General features: G+C 41.2%; 2 protein-coding genes across 2 annotated transcripts in view; one reads left to right on the forward strand and one right to left on the reverse strand.

The window, feature by feature from the left end:
• Window positions 1-5,924: 5,924 nt before the first annotated feature.
• LOC6612173 overlaps window positions 5,925-14,725 on the forward strand; it is a 43,780-nt gene continuing 34,979 nt past the window's right edge. Inside the window, exons 1-2 of the mRNA XM_032722929.1 lie at window positions 5,925-7,150; window positions 14,493-14,538. The gene's annotated coding sequence lies outside the window, so the exon portion shown is untranslated. The remainder of the gene's footprint in view (window positions 7,151-14,492; window positions 14,539-14,725) is intronic.
• LOC6612169 lies at window positions 9,403-10,836 on the reverse strand. Its single transcript, XM_002036650.2, has 2 exons — window positions 10,630-10,836; window positions 9,403-10,570 (listed from the first exon to the last, which is right to left on the reverse strand). The coding sequence occupies exon 2, from the start codon at window positions 10,543-10,545 to the stop codon at window positions 9,511-9,513; it is 1,035 nt and encodes a 344-aa protein (XP_002036686.1). The 5' UTR covers window positions 10,546-10,570; window positions 10,630-10,836; the 3' UTR covers window positions 9,403-9,510.

The raw sequence follows: 14,725 nt of genomic DNA on the forward strand, positions 1-14,725 counted from the left end.
TGGTAGGTGCTTAAAGAACAATGCAATCCATTTCGATGGCGCACACGTAGCCGAGCGAAACAATTCCGGGGATCCTTAAGAATCGATTAAGAGCCTCGAGATGCGGAGCAGTGCAAAAAGGCATAAAGTAGCTGCACACTTAAGTACACCTATCCACTATATCACATACGCTGTGAATGGCCATTTTCTATAATAAATTGTAAATAGGCAACATTTAATTTCCGTGCTCTAAAAAATCTAATTCGCCTATTACACTATAACTACTTAAAAAAAAAGAAAAGGAGGTTTCAAACAAAATAACTGGCACTTTAATAAGTGCAACATACATTTGACATTGCATTTTACATATTATTATTTTATGTATATTATTGATTATTATCATCAGTTATTTTATATACCCGAAATGCGAAATTGCCGGAGCATAAAGTACAATTTTTATGCATGCTTAGTTCAACTTAATAATCACACATTAGTTCAGCTTACTCAAAGCCGTAAAGTGCAGTTCGCAATAGCACTACAAAATGTAATTTAAATTCTGTTTATATTTCCCCCACATATGCGAGCAGTAGTTTTGTTTTAATTGTTTGTAAGCGAAATATTTCGAATATTATATTTTCTGTCAAAGGGTTTTGATTCCCCTCATAGACGATGCAAATAAATTTCGAATTAGTGACAAATTGTTTTCCAAGACAACTGAAATTACGCAACTAAAGGGGGGAATGCACAGGAGTGGGATTCCCCCTATCACATACACATTTATGTGAGTCCTTAGGGAAGAGGTCCTAGTATGTATGTATTGGTTGGGAATGCCCAGGACTACAGTTTTTGTATGACTGCTGAATTTTTCAATTTTCTTGGCAACCAGCACAAATGCAATTTGTTTTGCATACACTGAAGTGCCTATGCAGATGCAAGATACAAAATACAAGAAACCATTGTAGAGTGCAAGGCAATTAACCTTGCTGTCTTTTTGGCAGTTGTGGCACACTTGTGAACATCTTCAGATTATATCTCCGCACGAGTGTGTGTGCCTAATACTTGGATCCGCATCAGTGAGTCGTTGAGGTTGCTCGGCCACTTCAGGTGCTGTAAGTTTTTAACCAACTCAAAGTCTCAATGGGCCGCAATTAGCTCGAGCTCCCTGCATTTAACTAAGCTATTTAGCCCGACATTTATTCTTTTCGGCTGGAGGACTGCTAATTGCGCTCTTCAGCTTCCGTTTCGAGTTGCTGCACTAGCTCAAGTCTGGCTGGCTGAAGTCCCAAATGCATGCTCATCTCGAGGCTTCTTCTAAATGATTCACTTTATGACCTGCACGGTGCTCAAAAGTGGGCAAATTGCAATTGCCTTTGCAGTGCGACTGCCTCTTTAATTGCCCGAATTTTCACATTAAATTGAGTTATAGCAGCACCACCTAGCCCCCGCATCCAGAAACTTGGCCCAAAAACAGGGGGCTGCATTGACATTTCCATTACCATACAGGACTCGTGCATTTGTTATGCAATCCGTGCCAAAACAGAACCGGCGGAGCGAACATTTTTCCCATTTGGCAGGCAGAGCAGCCAGACAAATCCCAGCCTGACAACGCAGCGCATTTTAAGTATTAATTTGAGCAAATCTTCGATAAGCCGAAGCGAACGACTACGGAATGCTCTAATCGAAAAGGGATGTCATTGAAATTCATGTTAATGTTGTTGAAAAACCTATATAATCGGATAACTGCACCTATTCGCAATATCATTTTAACACAAAATGTTTGATAAATTACCAAATATTAATAGTTATTATAAACCATCTAACAAATATTTAAATTACAGAATAATCTTGAAATACTTTAAAAAATGTATAGTTATTGTTTTAATTTTCTGATAAGACTGTAATATTCAGTTCCCTTTTATAGAATGAAGTGAAGATTGGAGATTACCAAGGGATGAGTTATGGTTAGAGATATGGAAACCCTATGTTGCAATATTCCAAGTAAACCTTAACACCTGCCCAACGGAGGTGCTAACCCTTCAACTGGGAAATTGATATGGCCACCGATTGATAGCATTTTTATATGCCTGTAGGGTACATAGAAAGTTTCGGTAATAGAAATTGGCCCACTGGTGCCGGGAAATCGAAACAAAAGCTGCAAATACCGACTGGGAAAGGCACAAAACGAGCCAACTGCATCACGAGGCTTTGGGCCATGGATCGATGCCAATAGCCATTCTCATAAATGTGTGTCTGTCTCAGTACTCAGCCTGTTTCAGCTGTATATGTGTTCGAGTACGGCCCCCTATTCGAAATGCAAAAAAAAAAGTAGTGGGCAAAAATGTAGATTTCCAGGAAAATATTTTGCACAAAAGTTGTACAACAATAGCATTAACAAGGCGAACAGAAGTGAAACAGAAAAGCTGGAGCGTGTTGGCAAATATTTGAACAAATATTTGGAGTGCATCGAACGCTCGAATGCGTCGAAAACAATCGCCAACTATTTCCCATATCCGTTTCCCTGTCTGTTCATTTTTTTTTAAATAATTTTTTCAATTTATCTCGCTCTATTTTAAGGTGTGCCAACACTTTTCATTGGCTTTAAGTTCAACTATTTGGAGTCCTAATTAGAGGCGGTCATAATTACAGACAGCCGTCCAACTTGATGGGCAACAACGCCCACAAAGGTCGCCGGTACTTGGCCGAAACTCAAAGGAGCTGTCGGCTTTGTCAACTTCCTTGACAGTGCGGCCACGTGCGACACGCTCTAGGCGGAAATTAAAATTCTGTCTACGTTTCAAAGGCAACGGCAACAAAAGCAAAGACAAAGGCAGAGAGCAAAGGGCATCTAATAAACTTTCGCGCTCAGGCTATGAATTTTCGTAAGCCAAGTTGGCTTCTTGATTCCACGAGTCCTCCGTTTTCCACCAACATTGAGGCACGCGCTCATCGGTCTAGACACAAATCAAAGAACTACGTCTCGCACACCAATCAATGTTCGTCCTTCGCCGAGTGAGTACTGTAGAAAACTCCTAGGACTGCCTCAAAATTGTATGGACAAACTTTGAGGCTTCTATTAACGGGTTTTTATGTCCACTAATATAGTTTTTGAGATTTAAGTCTAGAATCATATATTCAATAATGGACTTGTTTAGCCGATGAAAAGTATCAGGTTACTGTAGTGCTTACAAACTAAGTAAAGCTAATCGGAAATGACTTCTCAAACGACTATATCCATTTGTTGGAGTGCAAACTCTAGAAGAGATTGCTTTGCATGCAGCTGCTGCCACTTCTTCAATTAAGCCAAGGAAAGTTCGTTTATTGACCGAACCTGAGCTGGGGACAATTGTAACAGTTTATCCAAGTATATAAACGGCTAAGAGCGGGTTAATGAACGGCCAACAGCGAGGGGTGAATGCAATTCAGTTCGCAGTTTGATTATTTATTTGCTCTTTGCCGGGTATTTAATGGAATAATATTGTTAAAAAGCTGCCGGCAAAAGAGCTTTGAAACATTTAATTAAAGCTGTTTAAAGCTGTACATTTAAGTTAGATGGCTTACAAAAATAGAGAAAAAATAGAGAAAGATGATTTTTTTACATATCGGGGAACAACTTGTTTTTAAATTTTAAATAATTTTAAATAAATAAGTTTTGATTACCCCGTTTTTAAATGATTTTTAAACGATTTTTTTAAATGAATCTTAAAAAAATATCCTTCGATTTATTGAGGTGATTCATGTAAGGCTAACTTTCTGCCACTCTGGGCGTTGACAGTGCAAGTAACGCATTTCACTACCCCTATCCTTTCGTCCTTCGTTCTATCTGTAAAACAAAGGAGCTTTTAACATGTCCTCCTGCCAACGAGCAAATGTGTGTGTGCGTGTGAGTCGAAGTAACCTTTGGCCGATTAAACATAAATCCCTATAAAGCAACAAAGTAAAAATTGCCAACGAGCCAAGTAAAAACTTTGGCAAAGTGCTCAACATCTTGGAGCTTCGCTGCTTCCGCGCTTTCCACGCTCGATGGCAAGGACGTTCAGCTGGCTGATGGGTGGATGGCGATGGTGGGTGGCGGCTTGGCGGAGGCCTTTGAAGCCCTGTTAATGCAAAGACGGCGGGGGCCACAGGGGGCGACTGAGTAATTTATATGCCAGGCACAAGATCATCGCTGTTAGGGCATTAAAAACTTAAATAGTTTTAACGCGACACAAACTATGCGCGAGTGGAGCCGAGAACACGGCGAACAAGCCGCACCACCCCGCGCCCAAGGTGCGTATACTTAACGCAGCCTTAATTATTGTACTTCCCGACAAAGGAGCATTTTCGCGAAGGAGCACAAAGATTGTAAGCCAACATTCATAATGTGCAATGGCTCGTTTACTCGGCAAGAGGACAATCTTATCCTTGATGCCGGGCCAATGTAAATTTAAATAAAAATGCAGATGAAATCGGAGATACAAACTCAGCTACAAGCTGCCTACTGAATTGATTTGAATGACCAAGGAGGAGCACGCAAAGCAGAAAAAGCCCCGAAGAATAACAATAAACATTTCTATCTGCTTCATTGGTTATTTACTCATTTCGATAGAAGGAGAGGCATCAAACAAGAAAAACAGCGTAAAACGAAAAATTCCCATCTCTGGTTTTTCTTCTTTTTTTTTCCAGTTTTGAAATCGCGAAGAGGACTTCGCTTGATGGCATCGAAACTAAAGCAGCCAAATAAGCAACCGCAGGGCAGGGTCTGCTGATTTTCTTCTGTTTTTTCCTTTTTCATACATATATATATATATATAAATATATATATATTTTGTCGAAGACAGAAGCTGCTTATAAAGCAATATACAATTCGGGCAGCCAGGCAACAACAATCGAAGCGAATCGATATTTTTCGCTGCTGGCTTTCGCCAACCGCCCACTCCTCTTTTTTCCACCAAGACTTCTTCTTGGCTTCGGTTCTGGCCAAAATGGATTTTCGGCACCTCCGCAGGGACCCGCTTCGCTCGGTGTCACGGGTATTTGGGCGGGGCTGTGAGTGGGCGGTGGGGAAATGCACTGGCAACTGAAGCCTCCGATTCCGGCCACATATCCCGCCGGCTGAGGACTTCAGCTTGGGAGTTTTCACGCCTGAGTCCGTGGTGAAGTTTTTCCACCCGCTCGGTCAGTCAGCTGCTAGTGTTGAGGCTGGCTTTTCTGGCTGTGGGCTTTGCATTTCCAGAGTGGCGCCGACTCCCTCAACGAGTGCTCTGTTATACCAACTGTGATACTAGGAGAGCCTCCCATAGGGGGAAATTATCTGGGAACAGCTTGTGTTGGTGCTCTTATACTGAGAAGAGCCAGAAATAAAATAGCACGGGATATTGTTCACCAGGAAAGCGGGCAATAATATCACAAACAATAACAATAATAAAGTTTTATTACTTAAAAATGTATGATGGGCGTAAAATAAAATTTAAAAAGTTAATTGAAATTAATAAAATAAAATAATCAAAAAATTAACAAACATTTGTTCGCAAAAAGTGTATTCTAATCGGTTAAAATATTATTTTTAATTTTATTAAAATATATTTTATCATTGTATTTTCTTCAATCTCTTTATAACTACTGTATCCTGGTGGCATCCGTATAATACGAATATTTCCATTTTATATGTTTTATCTTTTTTATATGAATTCACAATTGTAGGTGAATTTTTATCGTGTTGTATTTAGTATTTATTTTTTTTTTAATTGTCTTATAATTGGTAATAGTATGCAATTGACAAGTCCCGTTGATTTGGATTTTAATATGCGTATAAATCACATTGAAAATATAAATAAGGTAGCTGAGAGACCGGTGAAAGTGGTGGGCGACTTTCCCTTGCGGCTCTTTCTCTTCTACACAATCTCTCTCTCTCTCTCGGGAGAGAGCGTGTATAACAGTTTGTTTGCCGAGTGAAGAACGAGGCACGAGGACGCTGCCGAGAGAGAAGGCCGAACTCCGCCTGGTTTCCACTTGGCGGAGGCGTCTGCCTGCCTGGAAATCCGTCGAGCGTTGCGGGCGCAGCAGTTGAAAAGCGTACGCCGTGAGCGACAGACACGCCGCAGTCGATCCGTTCGAGTCCGTTCCGCTCCGTTCTTTCCGCTCCGAACCGGACGGATCCGTAACCCCGCCCGTGGAGCACTCCGCCGGAATTAAAGCTGCCAAGAGCCAAAGGGCCTAACCAGGCGGTCAACTAATCCGTAGTTAACTTAACTAACCCGCAGTTAACTCCTTGGTGCCTGGGTTTTCCTGTTTCTGTGCGCGTGTGTGTGTGTCTGTGTACAGTGGCAAGTGGAAAGAGGCAAGAGTTGGGAGGGGGCAGCAGTACGTGTCGCCATAAGAATTTTCCGAGTGCGCCGGGTAACGCGAGACGGGAAATTCGGAAAACAACCTGAAATCCATTTGCCGCAATTTGAGAAACCAGCGACAACAACATGTGTAAACGCTAACGAGCGCGAAAACGCGAACATTTTGATTGATTTTTGATTGACATGCCACTCAGCGCATGCCACCCACCTCGAAAAGTGACAAAAAAGAAAAATAACAGAGGGGGGCTGAGATAAAATAAAACAAACAATAAACTTGAGGAGCACTCGCAGCAACATGTATTCTCTACAAAATCAAACAAAATATTGAAACGTTGTAAGCGATTTCGGGTCTAAAAAATAATTGCCCCAAGGGCTGTCAGCGAAAGTGCCAGCGCAAACAGCAAAAAATACATATATTTTCCACAAACAAAATGCAATCAAATCAAGGTCCATAAAAACCGAACAAGGAAAAACCAAGTTGGGCAAAAAATCAAACAAAGTAATAATAAAAATCCACAGCATCAGGCGTCTAATCAACTGCCATATATATTTATTTAAAAAAAAACGCTGAGTTTGGCAACTGTTTTTCTGGCTTCTCGGTTAGATTTCCTACTCCCTTGCTGTGTCAGTGTAGTGGTGTATTTTATTTGTATATATATGTTTCATGTATATTTGTGCCTGGCTATGAAAAAAGGATAAAATATGCCGACATTGATTTTCTCCAGCGACAACAACAGCACCACCACCATCATCATCATCGGCTAAACAACAAAAGCAACATCCTTAATAAGAATCAAGTCGAAAAAGTTGCAGGATTCGACGAGGGCAAAGTTTTTCGGACATTTTCGGTATGTTGTTTCTAATTTCTGCACTGTTTTAGTTATTCCGCTTGTTGTACATAAAACTCAACAATATTGCTGTCAAAGTTCTGACAGTTAGAACTTTTTATATGCTCGAACTCCTTCTCATCCTATCCCGCATTACGATTTTGGGTTCGAAGGAGCCAAATTCGATATTTGTTATGCGCAAAGTTGCTTGTATAATTCGGTTAAATGCTTGTAAATAAATAAAAGTGCTCGATTTAAAAGAGTTGGCCACGTGAAGTTGGGCATTGTGAGGATTGGCTTCATTGGGGGATTGGCAATGAAGTTCACGAGGAGTTTGGACTTATAAAAGAGTTCCTACAACTTTGGACAGGAGCTGAAAGTAATTAAATGGCCAGTATTTGTTTGCAGATACAACCCTTTTGGGTTGTTATCCTTCGGCTCTTGTCATTAATTTGTACAACATTCAATTAAGCTCGTGTAAATTACGGCTGTCAAATGGCTTGCGAACCAGATAAAGCCCCTTTGATAAGGTCATTTAATTGCCAAACACACAAAGTGCCCTGAAGAAAAACTTGCTGATATTTAAAATGTTTGTGCTGTGGCTTTGGTAAATTTCAAAAAGGGAAAGGTGCACGAACCACAACAAAGGACCTCGCCATGCCCCCATTTGTAACCACCTCCCCATCAGCTCGAAATTGGAACCTTTTTTGGGGCAATCGGGGGGTTAAACTGCACGTATTTCGAAGCCCACTGAAAGACGTGTGTTTGCCTCGAAATGAAATGGAATCGAGGAAATGCCGAAGGCAGTGCCTTGCCTTTTCAACGCTGACGGCGTGCAAATGAGAAAATTCATTATTTAACATTAATTAGGGCTTATTATGCACATTATCAACACAGTGAAGCGAACACGCACACACGTATGCTAACCGCATTAAATGTCAGTCAAAGACTCGACTAAGTAAACACAAGCGAATGTTACTTCACTGTGTGTGTGATTCTGTGGACAACTATTAACCACAGCAAGCCACACACACACACACAGGCTCACGGCACACAGCACAGGTGAAAGTTTTACTTTCCACTGAGCCCCCCACCGAAACACCCAAAAGGAAAGTCAGGTTCATAATTCAACGCCCATCAGTGGAAAGCGGAGGGGGATGCGCGGTGGGGGTGGCCAGCAAGGAGCAAACAGGAAGCGAAGCGGCAACGAAAAAATACAGGCAACTTATGGAAAATTTCTCGGCTTCAGCTAGACTAAATGCTACCCAGCTATTGCACTTTTGACTAACAGTAAAATGAAATTAAGCTGTGCGTTTGAGGGAAAATGGTATTCTTTAAAATGTTTTTATATTAAATTTTGTAGTAAATCTGTAAAAATATTTTAAAAATTCTTAACTAATTTGTGCGCCTAAGTTTTCGTACATCTATAAACTCCACAGCACGCTGATTTCCTGGCCCAATATGCCCAACACGATGGCTTTCACCATCCGCTGGGCGGGGAGGGAGTGTAAATTATTCAGTAAATTGTTAAGTAAATAACACGAAGGGCGCACGTTAAAAAGCAACCGAAAGACAACAATAACAGCAGCCAGAACATAACAACAGGCACAGACATCAACACCGTCCAACTCCGACCCAAACGTCCTTGTGTCTAGGGCCGCCGTGGAAATTTACATCTCATACATGGATATGGCGGTGATGATAATGTTCGTGATTCCGGGTCTGATGATAATGATGATGATGATGTTCAGCAACTGAAGCCAAGGCGAATGATGACACGCCGAACAGTTCACGGCTCAGCGGAGTTGCCGGCAGCAAATGTACAATAAAATAAACACCAAATGTGGAAAGCTTGCCCCGGGCCCTTCGAACGAAACGGAACGAAAACAAAGCCGGAAACGGAAGCAGCTATGAGAGTTCAGGGGGCTGGAACGACTCTGAACGCACTCTGAACCGAGTAAACAATGGCGAGAAATTGATTAGCCCAGGAGCAGGAACCAATGCAGGAAAGTCGAGTGTAGACAAAGGCCCCAACGACTCATCTCGGTGTCCAGTCCACCACAAATCGCGATGATTGTGCAGGGTTGAGAGGAGATGGCGATGGCAGAGCTACAAGTAGCACACAAATTGCACAAACAGATGAATAATTCCGCATAGGGAATTAAAACTTCAACCCCCTCCGACTGACTTAAGAAATACATTTAGAAAAAATGAAAAAAACTAAGCTGTAGAAGACCTTTAAAATCAATTCAAGCGATTTTAAGATCTTCGGTTTTGTAAACACTTATATTATCTCGTAGAAATAATAACTTTCGAATTTCCTTCTCGCTTACCGTGATAGTTATTGCAAATGTTTTGTACAATATTTGTAAAAGAAATAGTTAATTAAATATACTCTTGACTTTTCCTAATGCTTTCGCAATGTATCCGAATTTGAACCAGGAGCGGTTAGCATCCTCTAGAGAATTTTGACTTTCATTCCAAACTTCTAGTTGGCAATTATGCTGAAAATTGAAATCCTTGTTCGAAAAATTTAAATCACTTTCTGGAATCTGGGTGGACCGTGAGGTTTTTCGCTTATTTTCGCGCTTGCATGCTTTGGTTTTCTGTCGTCTTGGTTTGCTTACACTTCGATAGAGATCCCTTTCGGCAGGAGTCATTTTACGCCATAAGGAGGCCTTTTCCACAATCATCAGACCGGGATTGGCTAGACGGGTTTTGCGCAGAAAGTTGTTGTAAGCCGAACCACTATAAATTAGACGTCCCTCTGCCTTTTTGGTTGATTTTCTGGGATTCACCACAGCTCGTGGTTTTCGTGTTAAACGCTTAATTGTCTTACGTATCCTTTGGGAGGAAATCTTCTTCGCAGAGTTCATGGACGTACTGGATTCATTAAATGCATTCTGCATTTTTTTTGTAGTTGCATAAACCGGATGCAGGGTAACTGCGTTTAAAATTTCGTCACGATTATGCACTTGATCGCATAATTTCAGAACGTAGTTTTCAGGATTATATTCTTCTTGTTGCTCAGCTGTAAGTTCATTCCATCGAACGATGGCCTGCTGAACACTTTCTCGGGGTACGGAACCATTAGTTATGGAGAAATCCTGGAGATAGTTAACAAACGGCTTATTTCTCACCGACACTGATGCCATGGACATATCACTAATTTCAGAATTAAGCTCTATCGTGCCATGTGCGTTGGTATTATTATTATGTCCCTCGGCTAACGCACTGTAAAGCGATGAATTTGAATACCGCACTAGTCTAGGTTTTTCAATAACTTGAATATTTTGATTATTTTCCGAGTTCAACAACTGTTGAGTTCCTTCCATTATAATTTTCGAAAGCGTGCTCGTTATTTTCACATCTGTATTGGATTTTTTCGGTAAACGGCGTTTTGAAACGGGCGGCATTTTGAGGTTGCCTGAATGTGTCTCCCTATAGATTGAAGAAATGAAACAAATTTCTGATAGAAGTTGACAAATAAGGGTACATACTCTCGCGGGCAAGTGCTTATGAATGCATTTAGTTCACTAGGTCCTGTGTAAATTATGCTATCCAAGTGTTTTCTTTTCCTTGCAACAGCTGTTTTTAAAAAGTAAAAAATTTGGAAATACTTATTTACTTGAGCCTAGAAAGTGTGTGCTGTTTTCTATACTGATAAACTAATGGAGAAACGTAAACGCAGAAGCAACTGTGATCTCAGCCTGCTTTTTACAAATTTTAAACCGAAAGAAAATACATATTTTTGTGGTAAGTTTACTGCTATAAATATTGAAGATTTATCTGCCGCACACCGAATAGAAGCGCACAGAACCGGTTGGGTCCATTCTGCACCCGCAGAGCTACTCCAGATCTGGGCCAAAATCTGGGCCGCAGAGTGCTCAGACGCAAATGACATGCAAAATAAGCAGGAGCAGAATCAGTGGAACCATTGAAACCATTGGAACCATGAGCAGGAGCAGGAGCAGCCGGGCCACTTACTAAGTCCCAGACATCCAGCAGATAGGGTTTATTAGGGCACCGAGACGGCATCCGTAATTTATGCGGGTTTCGAGTAAAAATGTTTGCATAAACTTTATGCAAAAATATGCTCTGGCCAACGCATGCTGGGTTTTCATGGGTTGGGTGTGTGGTTCGCTGGGTGGATATATGGGTGACAAGGTCTCTGGGCAAAAAACTCTTGGCCCAGCACATTAACAGAAATTGATTTTCGATTTTTCCCCCACTCGCTCGTAGATTTTGCTCGGAAACAAAGTATGGAAAATGCTTTCTAGCTGAATTAGAAAATAAAGTAATTTGTTTGGCGCATTTTGTGTCGTTTCGGCTATCCTGCAAAAAGTTTGATTAGTTTGTTTTGCATTTGTTTTGGGCGTTGGGAGCGGATAATGTTATTAATGTTTCCTATAGAGTGCCCTGGAAGTTGATCGAACCCTGAGAGCACTGACCAAAAAAGGTTTGGCAACATATTTGCCGAAAGTTTGGGTAAGGGTTTTAAAAAAAAGTTTGCCATCGTGTGTTTGCGGATTTTCCATGAGAGTTGTTTTTTGTTTCACACTTGCAGGCACCGGTTTCAGTAAGCCTTTTCAGTCGAAACTTGTTGGTAGAAGCCAGGTTAGCTGGCCTCCACCTTATGACACTTTGCAGAAATGCACTTTCACCTCGCATGGTTTGCTGAGAGTTCAAATGGAAGGGATTAAATGGTTAAATTGTACGAAAGGTAAAGCCGCTACCTATCCACTTGGCTGAAAATTTTCTTCTAACATATTTCTTTAAGTGATTATAAAATGTCTTTTTTTTCATAACAATAGCCATAAGTTATTAATTCTCCTCAGCAAATCATCGGCCGTTAAATGCTTCAACTGATTGGCACCCTTGAGATGGGAAATTGATTGCTCCCCTCTGCTCCAATGTGGGTCAAAGCATTTTGGCAAGGTGCTAATTTGGTTTTTCACATCGCAAGATCAAAGAGAGCCTTCAAGTTTTGCCCACTTATTATTATTATAACATTCTCAATTTGCAGGCCCCCCACAACCTTGACCACATTTCCCAGCCAAACTGACCGTGACCAGAAACAAATTGGCGTGCAAAGTGCTCGACAAATCAATTGCAATTACCCGGCAGTCTGCCATCGGGGAAATGGGGCCAAGTTGAGCTGCCGGGGGGCGGCTGTTTGGGCCAAATGTAAAGCATTAAATAATTCCATTCGGCGCCTGTTATGCGCCGCAATGAGCCACGAGCTCAATCAGAAAGTTAGCCAAACAAATTGCAAACGAAAACACAAATGAGATACGCTTTCGCCTGGGACTCGATGCTTTCCATCGACTTTGTTTCTGGCTTTGCATTTACTTTGCTTTTTCCACAGCCGAAAAGCGACAGGAACAAAAGGATGGCGAAAAGTTGAGGGAAAATCAGGCAACAATAATAACGGCAAGGGCTTACTCCATTTTCCCGCGGAGGGCGAAAGCAATTTCCGTTCGTTAAACCTACATTTCGAAATTAAATTTTTTACACTTGAGAAGCTCGCAGCTTCAAATATTTTCATTTTCCTCAGACGCGGCGCAATTATACGCCGTCAGTGGGGGTGAGTGGGTGTGCAAGGACCTGGCAACCCTGGCCAACTCGAACAGGAACCAGGCAACCCCCGAACCCGGGCTAAGACCCATTTCTGGAAACCTCCCTCGCCAGCCGGAACAAGTGAGTTGTAATGCTCTCTAAGGTTGTGACGCCTTTAAAACTTTTGCCCCGAGTCAAGGGATGATGGCACTAAATTACCGACTACTTTATACCTATTGTGAGTTATTTAAAATATTTGTTTTTGACCAAAATAATATGCATTGAAGTATTTTTTTTTTAAAGAAATATTATTAGTTTAACAAAAGGTATAATGCGCTTTATTTTTAGCTCATTACAGCGGTTTGAATACATTTCAATGGGTATACAGTGTACTTTCATTTATTGTGGCATATACAGTAGTGTTGCCGGTTTAAAACCTTTAAATGCGCATACCCGAAGAAATCACCTCATGGGTACTACAAATAACCATCAGCAATGTTCAGAAAAGCTGAAAAATATACACGAAAATATTTCTCAAACAAATGCCGAGTCTGCCTACGCCCCCGCTACGTACCGACCTTTGACCCCCAACATCCGCCCACTCATTACGTCTGTCGGCGCAAGGAGCGCGGAATAAAAAGTTTAGACTCTGTTTGCTGTGGTTACCCCTCGTGGTCTGCGGGGGAAGGTTCGATGGGGATGGGCATGGATGGGCAAACAAAAAATGCTGCCGAGTATTAAATATCTATTGAAAGTGATTGTGGAGTGCGGAATTGTGGGGCTCGACCTAAAGGAGATGAAAATATTATGCTTGCTTTTCATTATGTTTTTCATCGCCGGCTCAACAACTTCGGTGGCAGCTTAATTGAGGCATTATTTGTGTCATCGATTTTGGCTGAGCCTAGCCTTAAAAATATGTTTTCGGTATCTGATCACACAAGCCGCCCCGATACCATCTAATTTATATTATCTGTTTAATTTATATGGCACACGAAATTGCAAAACAAAAACCCTTCCATCGCTCTTGTTGGGTCAGAAAAAAAGGCAAAGTGCTGGGCGAAAATTGGTATAAAGAAAAGGGACCCAAGGACCGCCAATAAAATCTGTTTTATTTGCATGCCCCTGGCGAGGACATGGACGTGGCTTTCTTTTTGCTTACTCAAGAGGGGCCTCGGGCTAATAAACGGACAATCAGAATTCGAATAAAATGGCTGCAATTCGAGCGGAGAGGAAACGGAATTAAAATGAAAGTTTACTGCTTTTTTTTATTGGATTGCAGTGCGAGTTTGTTATTTGTTATTTGCAGCAAGCAAAGGGTTAGCTGCAAGAAGTTCAAGTTGTAGTTATGAACTTGCCGATGAGGTCAAAAGTCCCGGCCCAAGCCTCTGTTCCTGCAGGAATGCATCAAGAAAAGTTGAGCGACGCGTCTGGCATACTACGGCGCCATTAAATAGAATATTTAATTTTATTGTCGCCCCCCAACAGCCTGATGGCATTGTCCTTTGTCACCAAAGATACATCGCACACACCCACAAAAGGGTCCAGTTGCTTTCGCAAAATGAAGCGGCTCGCATTTTTCGAGGCTTAGCTACAAATTTAAATTCCGAGCATGCTGCTCCGTAGGCTCCAAAGGCATCCAGCATCCAGTATCCAACACATATTTACATATTCTCCTTGCCCGTTTCACTTGCCAAATTTTTCACCCAAAGCCATTTTATATTAAGAAAACGGGAGCAACAAAACAAAGTGGAACGAAAAGTTTTATACATTTCTAATATGAAACCCTTTTGCGTTCTTTTTTCAGGTTGCTTTTGCAGCACTAAGCCGCGGATGATTAAAACGATAAAAAGGTGGGTTCCACAAAATTCCAGACAGCTTTAAAATATTATTTTTGAGACACTTTAAGGCTTGAATAGGTATATTTACCACAGCCTGTTTGACCTATAAATACTAAAATTACAATGCACTAATTTTGATTCATTACATAAAATTGTATTTTTTACTGCATTTTTTATGTCGAATTAAATAAAATATGTA

Source organism: Drosophila sechellia, chromosome 2L, assembly GCF_004382195.2.
Source record: "Drosophila sechellia strain sech25 chromosome 2L, ASM438219v1, whole genome shotgun sequence".
NCBI lineage: Eukaryota > Metazoa > Arthropoda > Insecta > Diptera > Drosophilidae > Drosophila > Drosophila sechellia.